Below are 16012 nucleotides of genomic sequence, written 5' to 3' on the forward strand. Positions count from 1 at the left end.
TGAGCTGAAGTGCAAGGGTTCACGCAGAGCATACGCGCTGCAGCCGTCACGACGGCGCTGACACAGGAGCCTGGGCACGGTCTCAACATCCGACGCCACTTGAGCAAGCAGATCACAACGTACACACGTCATGAAAGACTTCAGGGCCACTGAAAAGAACGCGAGTAGGAATCATATTCAGCCATGAGAAGGAATGGAACTGTTACTGTTACAACCTGGGTGGACTTTGGAAATATTATATTCAATTTGGCAACAGAAAGAAAGTGGAATAAAGGTCCCCAGGACCCGGGGGGCGGGCGGGGGCCAGGTAGGGAGTTCGTGTTGAGGCGTAGTTTCTGTTTGAGGCGATGAAACCGCATGAGACACGTGACAACACTGTGAGCACACTGCTGCTCGGTGTACATTTAAAGACGGATAAAACAGCAAGGTTTTGTTATCTATTTTAGAATGAAAAAGAATCACAGTCACGAAAGAACAGGGTGCATTTGTGCGAAAGAAGCAGAAATGTGGAGAACCATTTTCATACAAAGAAAACAGTTTCACACGTGAGCGTGTGGGCACAGAAAATCCTAAGAGCCATGCAGTCACCCTCGGACTAGGCTTGGAGCCCTTCGCGGACCTTGTTCTGTTTGAATGTTGTTGTTTAGAATGACAGACAAAAGTGTTTAAAAAGTGATGGAACACTAAAGAACAGAAATGACCAAAAAAAGGCCTAATGTGACCTGAAGTCTGTCAGTCAAGAGCATGTCTCTTTAGAGACCCAGCAACAAGGCCTTCACTCTGAGTGGCTACGTCCACCGCTGCAAACGGCACAGTGACCCAGCCGGGGTCCCGTGACCCCTGGGTGAAGGCCACCTGCCCCCGCAGGCTGTGAGCCCACACCGCCCCGCAGAGCTGGAGAGAAGCCGTGTCACCGACACTGCACACAAGACAGAAGGATTCATCAGCTTCTGAAGCTGCTCGTCCTCTTGGAAGGGCGGCCGAGGCAGAGGCCGCCAGCTGTCACTGGTCTTTGAAGTCGGCCTTTCTCTTCTCCACAAATGCGGCCATCCCTTCCTTCTGGTCTTCCTGTGGGGAGGAGAAGCAGGGGTGGACGGTGACTTTTCCTGAGGCCAGGCCTGCTCACTGCCTGCCGGCTCCTCCCGCCCTCAGCCGTCCTCACCCACGGGTTCTGTGGTGGGATCACCTCAAGGGTGAATGACCCAAGTCCCTGACCAGCGAGGGCAGGCCCAGGAATGGCTATTTTCACAGGAAACAGCCCTGCCCTGCTGTGGTGACCGTCCTTCGGGGGCCACTAACCTTCGAGTGGAGTACACCCTCATCTACAGAGAACCGCAGGTGCATGGACTTGGCCATTCACCAGGCCATGACCTGGGTCTAGTCATGGTCTGTGGCAGGTGGTGTCCTGAGGGTTAGGAAGCAGGACACAAGGAAAGGCTCTACCTTGGCCCTCCTTCCTCACACACGCACACACGTACTCACAACACTTGAGTACTCACACACATGCATGTACTCACACACAAGTGTACACATGCAATACTCACACACATGCACACATTCATACCACACACATGCACTCACAACACAATACACACATACTCACACATAAGTGCACACAGGCACGTACTCACACATACACACACACACCACAACATGCACTCACACACAAGTGCACGCACATGTACTCACGCCACACACATGTACCCCCCACACAAGTGCACACACAGAGTATATGCATGCACTCACACCACACACATGCACTCACACACACATGCACTCACAACACATGAATACTCACACCACATGCATGCACTCACAGATAAGTGCACACAGGCACTCATACCACATGCATGCACCCACACATGTGCACACACAAGTACTCAACATGCATGTACTCAGACCACAACATGCACTCACAGTACATGCATGCACTCACGCACAAGTGCACACACATGTACTCTCACACACAAGCGCACACACAGTATATGCATGCACTCACACCACACACATGCACTCGCATGTGCACACACACATATCTGCACCTCCTCAAGAACCAAAGTCATTTTAATCTTTCTTTTATGAAACACGTATTTATGATTTTCTGATAGTAAGAGATGAATTTTAGTGACTATTAAAAGAATGACTTCCTTCAAGTTACTGGCAGATACCCTAGAAAATAATGTGCCAAGGTTTCAAGTTAAAATATATTCGATCCCCATTCCAAGTATCTGGAACGATCTAGGAAAATTGTGGGTAAATAGACTGCCTTTCAAACACAGGAACTCCTACTTAAGTGTGCAATTCCTAAGATCTTTTGTTGTCAGGAAGCATTTAACAGGAGGCTTCCTGTGTGCTGTTTTGGATCTGTCAGGAATTCTCTGTTCCTTATTAATTCCTGAATACTCAGGAATTGAGAGGCAAGCCTCTCCCAGGGACTGAGGAATCCAGGCATTTCCTTCATTAGCGTTTCTATATGGTGATAAGTGCCCTCTTCCTTCTTGTGAAGCATACGGTAGAAGTGACTGTTCACAACTCTGTCTCTCTACTATGGACCGCCTGTTTTGTGAGCCTGGGATTTTAATCTTTATCTTTGCTGAGAACAACCACCTTCTGAGGCGGTCTCTGTGCCCACACCACGTGACTGAAACACCTGTGCTCCCTCAGCGCTCTGGTCCCTGTGTCGTTCTCTCTCTCTCTCTCTCTTTCTCCCTCTGAGTTCACTTTCCAGCCCGGGATTCTAAGACCTGCTTGAGAAGGTGCTCTGCGCCTTCACCCCATCCAGAGGGCGCCTGAGGCCTCCGTGAACAGAGCAAGCCCCGTGCAGGGGCTTTATTGGCTTTCTGCGTAAACCAAGCAATATCAGCCTCTTTCTCTCCTTTACTTTCTTATCGTTGACTTCGGACCACCAGGTTCCGGTCTATTAAAGGACCTCAACATTTTGTAATAAGAAATAACTGTAGAAGTTTTTGTCCTTTGAACTTGCACACACTGTGCTGTGTTATTTGCTCAGTCGTGTCCAGCTCTGTGTGACCCTGTGGACTGCAGCCTGCCAGGCTCCTCTGTCCTTGGGATTCTGCAGATAAGAATACTGGAGTGGGTTGCCATGCCCTTCTCTAGGGGATATTACCAACCCCGGGCCTGAACCCAGGTCTCTCGCACTGCAGGTGTATTCTTTACGGTCTGAGCCACCAGGGAAGCCCCATTTGTTTGCAAACATCACTGCCCAGCTACAGGGAGGCTATGAGTTCTGACCAGAGAGAAATGGTGATAAAATCTACAAGCAAATTCCAGAACTTTCACGGCTAGACCATGTGATTCCCCATGTGAACGAGGCTACTCACAGTGGCAAAAGTTGAGTAGAAGAGCTTCTTCTCCAATTTAACGCCCTCAGCTAATGTCATTTCAAAAGCTGAAAAAGAAAACCCTGCAGTGAGGACCTGAGACACAGACTTGGGAGTGCAGAACTTTTTCTAGAGGTGGGAACCAGCCTGGGGACCGACGTGCACTTTGATGTTACGGGATTAAACTGCAGCCTCCCTCTCCAGGGTCTCGCCCCAGCTACAGCCCAGTGAACAGCTGCTCCCGGGCTCCCTGTGTCCCGTGTGGGGACTGGCGTGGAAGGTGGGATGGAAAACTCTGTCCAGTCAGGAGGGGGCTGAGGAAGCCCAGGAATGTGAACTCTAAAAGCACGACAATTAAGTTTACGGATGACACCGAAAACGGAGCTGTGGGCAGAACGGAGCGAGGCCCAGGTACGTCTGCAGCAGAGGTGAGGGGGTGCGAGGCTCGTGGAAGCTCTTGCGGCAGCACCTGCAGCCAGGCCCCGTGACCCGCGCCAGGCAGTGACAGGCGCCCCGGGCCCCACCGCACGCTCCACGCACGTAAGGCTGAGCCCAGGGAGCAGAGACAGGGCCGGGGCAGCGCGGCCCTCCAAGGACACTCACTGCCCTCACAGGCGGCACAAGCAAAGGGACAGCCTCACTCCAACGCTGAGATGAAATCGCCGTGCTAACATGTAAGCAATTCTCAAGAGGGGTGGTCAGAGCTGCTGGCCAAGAGTGGCTGCTGAGCCCAGACCCTCAGCCGGGAGGGCGCAGCTGCCCCCGCCTCACCCCTGGACGGTCAGGCGCGGCTGCGGTAGAGAGGAACCCCTTTCTCCCAGGTTCTGCAGGGGACCCTCCCGGGCTGCCTCTGCTCGCCGGCACTGGCCCCCAGGCTGGCCCAGTTCTCAGGTCCCGCTTCCAAGGGGAGCTCAGACCAGTTCAGCAGAATTTGTGAGTGAGCAACTAGAAACTAGAACGGTACCAAGAGCCAAAATCAAAATACTGAGAATCCTAACAATTTTTGTCCAGATCAGTTAAGATGCACAATTCAGACACCAAATTGTCAAGCCTCGCAACTACTCCTGTCCAGCCTCTCCACCCTCCTCCCTACCTGCGTTCACTGCTTCTTTGGCCATGGCTGTTACAATTTTAGAGTTGCTGGCAATTTTTTCTGCACATTGGATGGCTTCTTCAACCACTGCCTCAACAGGAAAAATTTTGCTTACGAGACCTACAACACAAAAAGGTAAACGTGGAAACAGCTGGTTCTAGTTCTCTGTCACAGCGCAGGCTTCCAGCAGAGACACAGGAAAGGTCCTCAGCGTCCCCTGGTGGGGCCGCCACCCTTGGCTGTCGAGGTTACAGGGCTCGTACAGTCAAAGGTCACTGAGGGGCCAGGAGAGGGCCTGCCTGCCTTGGAGACCCCCCACTGTTCAGGTTGGTTCTGAGAACTGGAATGGTTTCCCTGTTAGTCTTTAATCCACGTGGATACCTGAGTCACTCGGCTGTGCGTGGTAGTATTTCAAAGAGACACAGGCAGTGAGTCTCCTGGACTCGCAGGACACCAGAAAGCTCTGTGCTGATCACTGTGGGCGTCCCTGCGTGAGGCCCTCCCCTCTCCACCCAGCTGCCAAGGGGGCCACTCCACGGGGCGGCCCCACCCTATACCTGCTTGCTTGGCATCCTGGGCTGAGATCCGGTCACCAGTGAGGACCATCTCCATGGCCAGTGACTTTCCGACGGCACGGGTCAGTCTCTGGGTGCCGCCTGCACCTGCAGAGGCAGAGGGCTGCTGGGCTGCTGGCAAGTGTCCAGGGCCTGCTGGGCGTGCGTCTCTGTGGCCAAGAAGCCACAGGCATGCTGCTGGCAAGTGTCCAGGGCCTGAAGACCTGCAGCACTCGCTTAGGGGGTGGGGAGAACTGGGCGAGACCCAGACATCACAAGGGAACCTCCTTCCCACACTCAGGCCCCTGCCTCGTGCCCTGGGCCCCTTGTACCAGTGCCTCTCGTGCAGGAGTCAGACTCTGGATGGATGCGTGGAGCTCACAGACCCTGACCTGACCCACCCTGGGGGGCAGCTGGGGGCGGCCTCCGATCACAACCAGCTCTGCTCCCAGAGTGGGACGGGGGCAAGGCTCCTGCCTCACGGGCTTGGGGATGTGCTCCTCTCAGGCTCTTCGGGTGTCTAGCCCTACGTGGACTTCGCCTCACGGGCCCTGCTCCCTCTCCCGCCCACTCAACGGCCTCTGGCTGGAAAGACTGGTCTGCCCATTCACCTGCCCACAGCGAACCCCAGGGCTGCCAGGGCGAGGCAAGCAGCCACCTGAGGCACCCACGGTCCAGCAGACTCGGGCGCTACCTCAACACGGTGGGGACCTTGGGCACTGGGACGGGAAGAGCCTGGCGGTCACCCTCAGCTGACCCCACCCTGCTCACTGCCTGGCCCGCTGGCCTGAGAGAGGCCCTGGGCTCCAGGCTCCACACCCGGGGCAGAGGCCTCGTGGGGACACAGCCTGCAGCTCTCGTCAGGTGGGCCGAGGGGCAGAGGCATCACTGTTGGCCTACTGCTCCCGTCGCCCTCCCGTGGGGGATGTGATTCCCTGCTCTGAACCTGCTGAGGCCACGGGTCTCGCTCTGGCCACTGAAACAGGAGCCCTCAGCGCTGGCCCGTGGTCACCGTGTTTTCTTCTCTGAGCTGCTGACCTACAAGGACCCACCACGGATGCTCAGCAGCAAGAGTCACTGCGGTCGGAAGCCAGCGTGTGGCCAGCCCAGAGGAGCCGGTAGGGCTCCAGGCCCCAGGCCGCGCCCCGCCCCGCACGGAAGGTAGCGCAGCCAGGCTCACACGGCAGTCCCACTGTTTCTGTCTGACGCTGAGGCAGCCCAGATGCCTGACAGAGGGCAGATTTGGGCCGATGACTTGAAGAGCTGACTCTAGAGCCTTTACCTGGGATGGTTCCTATTAGAATCTCCGGCTGCCCAAACTGGGCTTTCTCTCCAGCATAAATGATGTCACACATCATGGCAAGCTCACAGCCACCACCAAGCTGCAAAACAAGAGGCACCGCAAGAGGACCCCAGTTAAAAATCATTCCACTTGCTCATTTAAATTTTCTATTAAAAAGGAACACGGTCTGGGGTACAGCAGATGTCAACACAGAGATGGCAAGTCAGGTAACTGTTTCCATAAATTATATGCACAGTTAATTCTGCCAGGCTTCTGGCAAGGGCCAGACAGCAAATGCTTTTGGCCTTGTGTGTCCTACAGTATCTATCGTGGCCACTCCACTCGGCTGCGGAAGCTAAAAGGCAGCCAAGAGAGGGGAGGACTGAGAGGCCTCTGTGTTCCAACACACTCTGCCCGCTGACCCGCTCACCTGAAGGAAGCTTTACTAAGGAACCGTGAGTTGAAAGGTCCTTCTCACTTCTGTACAGGCCACAGCCAGTCCCAGAGACTCTGAGTCATCCAGGTGGCTACAGGAGACCCCGACGCACCAAATGGGGCACCCAGAGCTTTCAACGGTAGCAGGAGTTAATTTATAAGGCAGGGCAGGTTGGAAAATATTCAAAACTGCACAGAAAGCCAACATACGTGCCCTTAAGCTTGCAGAGGGGAAGGCAGCTCCTGGGGAGTCTTAGGGACCATGCTGAAGACTAGGGGGCTTTACTAACGGGGGAATCCAAAGGCCAACAGCTGAACCCGCTCCCACAGAGCAGATGCTAAACGCCCCTTACAGGTCTTGGCTCTTTTGTATCACTGAGAACGAGACACAGCCTCCTCCACATAAAAACTGGTGCTACTGTACAAACACAGCTCCTTCGGGTGCTCTAAGTGCAAGGAGATGGCGTCGGGGGAACACTCACGGCATAGCCATTGACAGCAGCTATGACTGGCTTCTTGACACGTGTGAGCTGGTCCCAGTGGCTCAAAAACCCGCCAGAGTAACATTTCTGGAACGTGAAGCTCTGCATTTCCTTGATGTCGGCTCCAGCTGGGTGGTGGGAAGTGACGTTCCAGTTACAAGAGGCAACTGCTGAGTGTTCCAAGGGTCAGCATCGGGGCTTTGGGGAAAGGCCACGTGGACGCACAGCTGGGCCGGGGGCACAGTGCAACACCGGGCAATATGAGGTGACGGAGTAACCCAGAGGGACGTGGACGGGAAACAGACTGGGGGGGTCAAGGAAAGCAGCGCTCACTGTCTAGTCCCTCTCACCCGGGACCTGCCTGCCTCTGAGCAGGCTCAACATTAAACATCAGAGAGGCCCCTTCAAGCAGCTCAGGGTTTGGTCTACCTTACGTAAATAAATCCCCAAGTTGCAGAACTTGCCTGACGCCTTCATGGAGGTATAAGGCTGCCTGCCACGCCACAGCTGTGATCACATACCTGGTGGTCTGCCACCATGCTGGGCAGCTCACCTGCAAACACCTTCTCCCCGCCTGTGAGGACAATGGCCCCCACGGCTGGGTCTTCCTCGAAGGCCTGCAGTGCCTGGTTGAGCTCCACGATCAGGCCGTTGCAGAGCGCATTGAGGGCCTTGGGGCGGTTCAGCTGGATCAACCCCACGTTGCTGTTCTTTCCCTTCTTTGCTGTGATGATGTACTCAAAGGCTGCGCCTGGGAAGAAACGGGAAACCAGGATTTCCACTAAGAGGCATCAAACTGGGGGATGTATTCCGCCACTGGACAGGGTGACCCCGACACCTGAGGGCCCTGCCCAGTCCCTGGTGCTGCAGCTCGCACTGCATGGGGGCCTTCTGCAGGGCTCTCTGCTTTCACAGATGTTGGAACGTTTCCTTAAGTTAAGACAGCCCAACAGCCCCAGCAATGACCAGCAGCCTTCCTTCTGAATGTCTTGGTTGGCATCTCCCCGAACCTGTGCTGGAGACGCCTGGGATCCTGTAGAAACAAGAAATGAGGCAACTCCCTCTTTAAACAGATGCCAACTGGGTGAAGTGCACACAGGCAAAGGGCAACTGCCAGACCAGGAGGGGCAGCCTGCTCAAGCCTGGGAGCCAGAATGACCTGGGTGGGAAGCTTAACCAAGGCAGCTGCTTCCTTGAACGGGCTACCTACCCGGTGGGCTTGCTGGGGAGTGTCTGAAATCACCCATGTGTAGGCAGCATCCCCCACACCCCACATGCAAGACCAAAAAAGACTGCTGGGTACAGGCCAGGATGCAGAAGCAGGTGGTCAAAAGGAACTCAGGGAACATCAACACCAGTTAACAGCTAGGTTAAGTGGACACACAGGTGAACGAAGAGGCTGCAGAGATTCGTTCCCAGAGATGTGGCCAAGACTTCCTGGGAAATACGGGGTGGTGGAGGGGCGGGGGGGCGGGGGGGGTACCCGGCTGCTGGGGCTGGGGCAGGCAGAACCTGAAGGGAGAAGCAGTGGACCTGGGGAGGCTGGGCAGGAGCCACCACAGGACAGCACGCGCGACCCCTTCCAATTGCAGATGCAGGGACCGCGCGTGCTCTCAAATCTGAGGGCTTTCACACCAGATGCTGAAGTGGCCAGAGATCTTGGCACTCAGTCCCGAGTCCCCGGGGTCGAGACGCTGGTGATCCCAGGGCTCCGCGCGCTCAGGAAGGAGGTGCCGGGCGGGGGAGTCAGGCTGGACGCTCCCCGGCAGGGGCGCGGTGCGGCCCAGGGGTCCCGGCCCGGGGACTCCAATCACGGCCCGCCCCCGCGGCCCCGCACTCACTCGAGGCGAAGGAGCGCTGCACCGGGCAGAAGAGCCAGGGCCGCAGCGGGGCGCGGACGCTGGGCAGCAGGGCACGTAAGGCGGCCATGGCGCTCGCGTGGACGACTGTGCCCTCTGCCCGCTAGCGCGGAGGGCCCGCCCCGCGGAGCCGCCCCCGGGCAGCGCCAGTCAGGGCCCGCCCCGCCCACCGGCCCGGGTCGCGAGACCACGCAGGTATCGCGAGACCACGCGAGGCGGCGGAAGTGGGCGGGGCGACGGGCCTGCGGTTTAGGGAGGAGGGGGCGGAAGAAGGGTCCCGGAGGATGGGCGGAGGCGGCGCAGGGCTGGGAGAAGGGTTTGGAATGCAGGTCCTGATCGTTTTCCCGCCTGTGCCGCCTCAACCTGTAGGAACTGTTGACTAAAAAGATGCACGATGTGAAAGTTTCAAGTTAAGTTTTATTTGGGGCAAAATGAAGACTGCAGCTGGGGGAGACTACCTCAGATAGCTCTGAGGAATTGTTCCAAAGAGGCAGTGGGGGAAGGTCAATATAGAAGATTGTGGTGAACGGGGAGGTCTCTGCAACCAAGTGCTTACTTTACTTTACTTTTCTGTTAGTCATGAGGAGCTAATGCCAGGGTGAAGGCATTTAGTGCTTTTCTAGATGTGAAGAGATGGAAGGACTGGGGTCATGAAATCAGTTTCTGAAAATACCTGTGTAAAGACCTGTTACCCCAGTTTCCCTGGAGCACAGAGTGCCTCACTCCCCACGCTGAATGACGGTCGGCAGCTGCAGTAGCACAGGGCTGGAACTCCGCAGACGCAGATGGCAAACGCCCTTGTTCAGTCGCTGGCAAATGCTCTTGGCAAGTGCCCATTGGTAGTTGACAGAAGTAGCCTGGAATATCTGAGAGCAGTTGCTCCGGGGCTAGCTGAGCCGTGCGGGTGGAAACTTGCGTGGCCTGCTCTCCTCTGCCCCCCAAGCCTGGGGCCTGACGACTTACAGCTGGTTGGGACACCCGAATGCCAAGAGGGAGCGCCAGGGGCTCGTGCGAGTGCACTGCTCCACCCGTCCATGGTGCTGGCCTGCAGGGCTCGTGGCGGAGCAGTCCGCCGGCCTACACTACCTTGGTCTTCTCTACTCTAGGCGCAGGCGTGCCCTTGACCTTTGGCCCTTCCTGCTGTGTCTCAGGCTGCGGGACAGGCAGGGTGTGCCCACTCCTGAGTGACAGGACCTCGAGCCACAGCTGGGTCCTGGACTCTGAGCTGGAGGCAGTGGCTTTTTAGCCAAAACTGCCTGTGGACTCCCTGGAGCTGGGCGGACCTACCTGTGACCTGAAGTCAGAGCTCAGGGCAATGCTCAGGTGTAACCAGAGAAAGCCAAACTCCCTGACAGAGGGTGTTTGCAGGACACCGAGCAAAAGAGTTTGGGCTTCCCTTGTGGCTCAGAGGTTAAAGCATCTACCTCCAATGCGGGAGACCCGGGTTCGATCCCTGGGTCGGGAAGATCCCCTGGAGAAGGAAATGGTAACCCACTCCAGTATTCTTGCCTGGAGAATCCCATGGACAGAGGAGCCTGGCAGGCTACAGTCCACAGGGTTGCAAAGAGTCGGACACGACTGAGCAACTTTACTTCAGCAAAGGAGTTAGAGACAATCGCAGATCCACTCAGACCAACTCTGATAAGCGACTGACCAACTTGGATTTTGAGTTAGGGGATTAAAAAAAAAAAGATTTTTTTAAAAAAGAAAGGTTGAGATTCATTTTGTGACATTTCTGGATCTAGTTTTAGGAGTCAGGATGTCTCTGCTTTACGTTCTCAGGCCAGATGGTCCATGGTTCAGGGGTCTGTGAGCTCATCTTACCCTGGAGAAATAACCTGAGTTTGTACATTAATGATGTCTACAGCAGCACTTTTAGTACATTAACCCCTTTATCAACAGCATCCATCTTAGTCATCTGACTTACTTGGTTAGTGTTCAGTTAGCACAGTACTGAGGTCAGAGGGCACAAGAAAGGGAAGTTTGGGGTGGAGAGATTAATCATGAACTCAGAGAGCATTTGGTTTTAGGGGGACTTGATTTAAATGTCACGGAGAATTCAGAGTTAATACTGTTTTGCAGTGTGGAGGAGTTGAGAGGTAGATGTGCTTAGACAAGGGAAAGATAATTGATTAACAAAATGCTTCCTTTTAGAGGCATCAAGTAACTGAGTTTCCCCCTGCTGAGCACTGTGACAAACATCTATTAATACTTTCTGTTTCCCTTCCTCCCATTTCACGGGCCAGAGGTGCTCACGAAGTGCGTGCAGCATCAGTCACAGCAGCTGCACTAAGTGGCTGAGGGAAGTTTTGCAACAATTATGAACAATTCCTGTCACTCAAGTTTATGTATTTATAGGTCTAGATATAACAAGTGAAGCATAATACTGACTCTTTACATTGGTAACTAGATATCTATTGAATACTAGATGTGAATAGTTTTATTTTTATAAAACAAGATGTAATTGGTGGTGCTAGTGGTAAAGAATCTGCCTGCCAATGCTGGAGACATAAGAAATGTGAGTTTGATCCCTGGATTAGGAAGCTCCCCTGGAGGAGAGTATGGCAACTTACTTCAGTATTCTTGCCTGGAGAATTCCATGGACAGAGGAGCCTGGCAGGCTGCCTTCCATGTGGTCACAAAGAGCTGGACACAACTGAAGAAACTTAGCACGAACACATGCAAATTCTAACAATGAAAGAATTTCTTTACTTTGATTTATAAATTTCAATTGTTTGGAAACCTATTATTAGCCTCCATTTGTATTCTTGCACAAATTCTGCAAATTTGAGGGTGAAGATAAAAAGATAGCCTACATGGGACTACCTGGTGGCCCAGTGGTTGGGGCTCAGAGCTCTCACTGCTGGGGCTTGCGCTTCATTCCTGGTCCATGACCAGGAGAACTATGACCCCGCAAGTTGCATGGGGCAGCCAAAAAGAAAAAAAAAAATCACCTACAAATGAAAAGCAAAATGGATGTTTTCAAGTAAATAATAAAATCCAAATTAGAATTTAATGCTCAGCAAAACTTCATTTCCAGGCTAATTGAAAAAGCAGGAGAGTTCCAGAAAAACATCTATTTCTGCTTTATTGACTATGCCGAAGCCTTTGGCTGTGTGGATCACAATAAACTGTGGAAAATTCTGAAAGAGATGGGAATACCAGACCACCTCACCTGCCTCTTGAGAAACCTATATGCAGGTCAGGAAGCAACAGTTAGAACTGGACATGGAACAACAGACTGGTTCCAAATAGGAAAAGGAGTACGTCAAGGCTATATATTGTCACCCTGCTTATTTAACTTATATGCAGAGTACATCATGAGAAACGCTGGGCTGGAGGAAGCACAAGCTGGAATCAAGATTGCCGGGAGAAATATCAATAACCTCAGATATGCAGATGACACCACCCTTATGGCAGAAAGTGAAGAGGAACTCAAAAGCCTCTTGATGAAAGTGAAAGTGGAGAGTGAAAAAGTTGGCTTAAAGCTCAACATTCAGAAAACTAAGATCATGGCATCTGGTCCCACCACTTCATGGGAAATAGATGGGGAAATAGGGGAAACAGTGTCAGACTTTATTTTTTGGGGCTCCGAAATCACTACAGATGGTGACTGCAGCCATGAAATTAAAAGACGCTTACTCCTTGGAAGGAAAGTTATGACCAACCTAGACAGCATATTCAAAAGCAGAGACATTACTTTGCCAACAAAGGTCTGTTTAGTCAAGGCTATGGTTTTTCCTGTGGTCATGTATGGATGTGAGAGTTGGACTGTGAAGAAAGCTGAGCACGAAAGAATTGATGCTTTTGAACTGTGGTGTTGGAGAAGACTCTTGAGAGTCCCTTGGACTGCAAGGAGATCCAACCAGTCCATTCTAAAGGAGATCGATCAGTCCTGGGTGTTCTTTGGAAGGAATGATGCTAAAGCTGAAACTCCAGTACTTTGGCCACCTCATGCGAAGAGTTGACTCATTCGAAAAGACTCTGATGCTGGGAGGGATTGGGGGCAGGAGGAGAAGGAGACGACAGAGGATGAGATGGCTGGATGGCATCGCTGACTTGATGGACGTGAGTCTCAGTGAACTCCGGGAGTTGGTGATGGACAGGGAGGCCCGGTGTGCTGTGATTCATGGGGTTGCAAAGAGTCGGACACGACTGAGCGACTGAACTGAACTGAAGGACAGAATAAAGACATTTTCCTTCAAAGAGATAACAAGAGATTTTACCACAGTAGACTCTGTCTTAGTGTGGGCTACGGTGCTGTGACAGGCATCCAAACGGGAACGGCTCCAACATGAAAGAATTTTTTTCTAACATTCCAGGGCTAGTATTGAAGTAGGTGGCTGCTATCCTTCATGAAATAATTTATGGACAAAAGAAAAAAAAATATAGACTTCACCCAAATTAAAAGCTTTTATGTTTCAGAGGAAAACCTAAAGAGAGTGAAAAGCTATCTCACAGAATGAGAGAAAAAGTCTCACAAGTCATACATCTGAAAAGGGTCATCTAGAAGATATAAAGGATACTTTCTACTTGCTAACCGTAATAACAGTCATTTTACCATTTTTGTCTATTTTATGAAACTCATGACTCGATGGACGTGAGTCTGGGTGGACTCCGGGAGTTGGTGATGGACGGGGAGGCCTGGTGTGCTGCCGGCCATGGTGTGGCAAACAGTCGGACACGACTGAGCGACTGAACTGAACTGAACTCACCATTTTTCTCTATTTTACAGAGAAAAAGAGGAAGTTGGGAGGAGTTCTGAAGAAAAGTCAATTGGAGGCAAATGAGAGTTCAGGGTGATGACAGGTTCTCACTGGCCTAGTAGCTGGAGTCCTCACTTCCTGTAAGAGATGCAGGGAACGTCTTTCCTGTTGGGACCTGTCATGGAGGATTTTTTCCTGTTGGTGGTGATCCTTCTCTCTGGGTCTGTAATTGACAGTCAAGTGTCTGAGAGCTCCCTCTTCTGGCCTTCCATTTTAAATGGTTTCCCTTTATTAATGTTCACAAACTCAGTGATACAAAGACAGTTAACAAAGAGCAAAGGATTGAACAGACATTTCTACAACAAAAATATACAGATGGCTGATGAGCACACAAAAAACGTTCAACACTATTAGTCACTGAAAGTCACTCAGTCCTGTCCGACTCTTTGCGACCCCATGGACTGTACAGTCCATGGAATTCTCCAGGTCAGAATACTGGAGTGGGTAGCCTTTCCCTTCTCCAGGGGATCTTACCAACCCAGGGATCAAACCCAGGTCTCCCACACTGCAGGCGGATTCTTCACCAGCTGAGCCACCAGGGAAGCCCAAGAATACAGGAGTGGGGAGCCTATCACTAGGGAAACACAGAGCAGTGGCGTCATGAGACATCTATTAGGATGTGGTTCAGTTGTTAAGTTGTGTCGTACTCTCTGTGACCTCATGAACAACAGGCTTCCCTGTCTTTCACTATCTCCTGAAGTTTGTTTAAATTCATGTCCACTGAGTTCGTGATGCTATCTAACCATCTCATCCTCTGCTGCCCTCTTCCCCTTTGGCCTTCAGTCTTTCTCAGCATCAGTGTCTTTTCCAGTGTTGTGGCTTTCCGCATCAGGTGGCCAAAGTATTAGAGCTTCAGCTTCACCATTAGTTCTTCCAATGGATATTTTCAGGGTTGATTTCCTTTAGGATTGACTGGTTTCATCTCCTCACTGTCCAAGGGACTCTCAAGAGCCTTCTCCAGCACCACAGTTCAAAAGCATCAGTTCTTTTGCGCTCAGCCTTCTTTTGTAGTCCAACTCTCGCATCCGTACATGACTACTGAAAACCATAGGTTTGACTATACACACCTTTGTCAGCACGGTGATATCTCTGTTCTTGAATACACTGTCTAGGTTGGTCATAACTTTCCTTCCAAGAACCAAGCATCTTTTAATTTCATGGCTGCAGTCACTGTCCACAGTAATTTTGGAGCCCAAGAAAATGAAGTTTGTCACTGCTTCCACTTTGCCCCCTTCTATTTGCCATGGAGTGAGGGGACTGGATGCCATGATCTTAATTTTTTGAATGTTGAGTTTTACGCCAGCTTTTTCACTCTCCTCTTTCACCTTCACCAAGAGGCTCTTTGGTTCCTCTTTGCTTTCACCATAAGTGTGGTGTCATCTGCATATCTGATGTTATTTCTCCTGGCAATCCTGATTCTAGCCTGTGATTCATCCAACTTGGCATTTTACATGATTTACTCTGCATATAAGTTAAATAATCAGAGTGACAATATACAGCCTTTTCTTACTCCTTTCCCAATTTTGAACCAGTCTGTTGTTCCATGTCCGGTTCTAACTATTTCTTCTTGACCTGCATACACGTTTCTCAGGAAACAGGTAAGGTGGTCTGGTATTCCATCTCTTGAAGAATTTTTCACAGTTTGTTGTGATCCACACAGTCAAAGGCTTTAGCATAGCTAATGAAGCAGAAGTAGATGTTTTTCTGGAATTCCCTTGCTTAGTGTATGATCCAGCCAGTGTTGGCAATTTGATCTCTGGTTCCTCTGCCTCTTCAACATCCAGCTGGTACATCTGGAAGTTCTCGGTTCACGTAGTGCTGAAGCTTAACTTGGAGAATTTTGAGCATTACTTTTCTAGCGTGTGAGATGAATGCAATTGTGTGGTAGTTTGAGCATTCTTTGGCATTGCCTTCCTTTGGGATTGGAATGAAAACTGACCTTTTCCAGTCCTGTGGCCAATTCCAGTACTGAATTTTTCAAATTTGTTGACATATTGAGTGCAGCACTTTAACAGCATCATCTTTTAAGAATTTAAATAGCTCAGCTGGAATTCCATCACCTCCACTAGCTTTGTTCCCAGTAATGCTTCCTAAGGCCCACGTGACCTCACACTCTAGTCTGTCTGGCTCTAGGTGAGTGACCACACCATCATAGTTATCTGGGAAATTAAGACTTTAAAGAAAAATAGTTCTTCTGAAT

General features: G+C 51.7%; 1 protein-coding gene across 1 annotated transcript; it reads right to left on the reverse strand.

Annotated features, from left to right (window-relative positions):
• Positions 1-424: 424 nt before the first annotated feature.
• Positions 425-9186, reverse strand: ECHS1 (enoyl-CoA hydratase, short chain 1). The gene is made up of 8 exons (XM_045164102.1): positions 9029-9186; positions 7741-7938; positions 7188-7315; positions 6271-6370; positions 4992-5096; positions 4435-4554; positions 3342-3409; positions 425-1068 (listed from the first exon to the last, which is right to left on the reverse strand). Exons 1-8 carry the CDS (start codon positions 9114-9116, stop codon positions 1003-1005), a joined length of 873 nt encoding a protein of 290 aa, XP_045020037.1. The 5' UTR covers positions 9117-9186; the 3' UTR covers positions 425-1002.
• Positions 9187-16012: the final 6826 nt, after the last annotated feature.

Source organism: Bubalus bubalis, chromosome 23 (assembly GCF_019923935.1).
Source record: "Bubalus bubalis isolate 160015118507 breed Murrah chromosome 23, NDDB_SH_1, whole genome shotgun sequence".
In the NCBI taxonomy this organism is placed as follows: domain Eukaryota; kingdom Metazoa; phylum Chordata; class Mammalia; order Artiodactyla; family Bovidae; genus Bubalus; species Bubalus bubalis.

Excerpts from the sequence above, each read along its gene's own strand:
- ECHS1 (XM_045164102.1), bottom strand. The coding sequence starts at position 9,116 with ATGGCCGCCTTACGTGCCCTGCTGCCCAGCGTCCGCGCCCCGCTGCGG. Across the intron at positions 5,097-6,270 it reads TCTAATAGGAACCATCCCAG|GTGCAGGCGGCACCCAGAGA; the intron begins GTAAAGGCTCTA and ends CTGCCTCTGCAG. Across the intron at positions 3,410-4,434 it reads CAAAGAAGCAGTGAACGCAG|CTTTTGAAATGACATTAGCT; the intron begins GTAGGGAGGAGG and ends TTTCTTTTTCAG.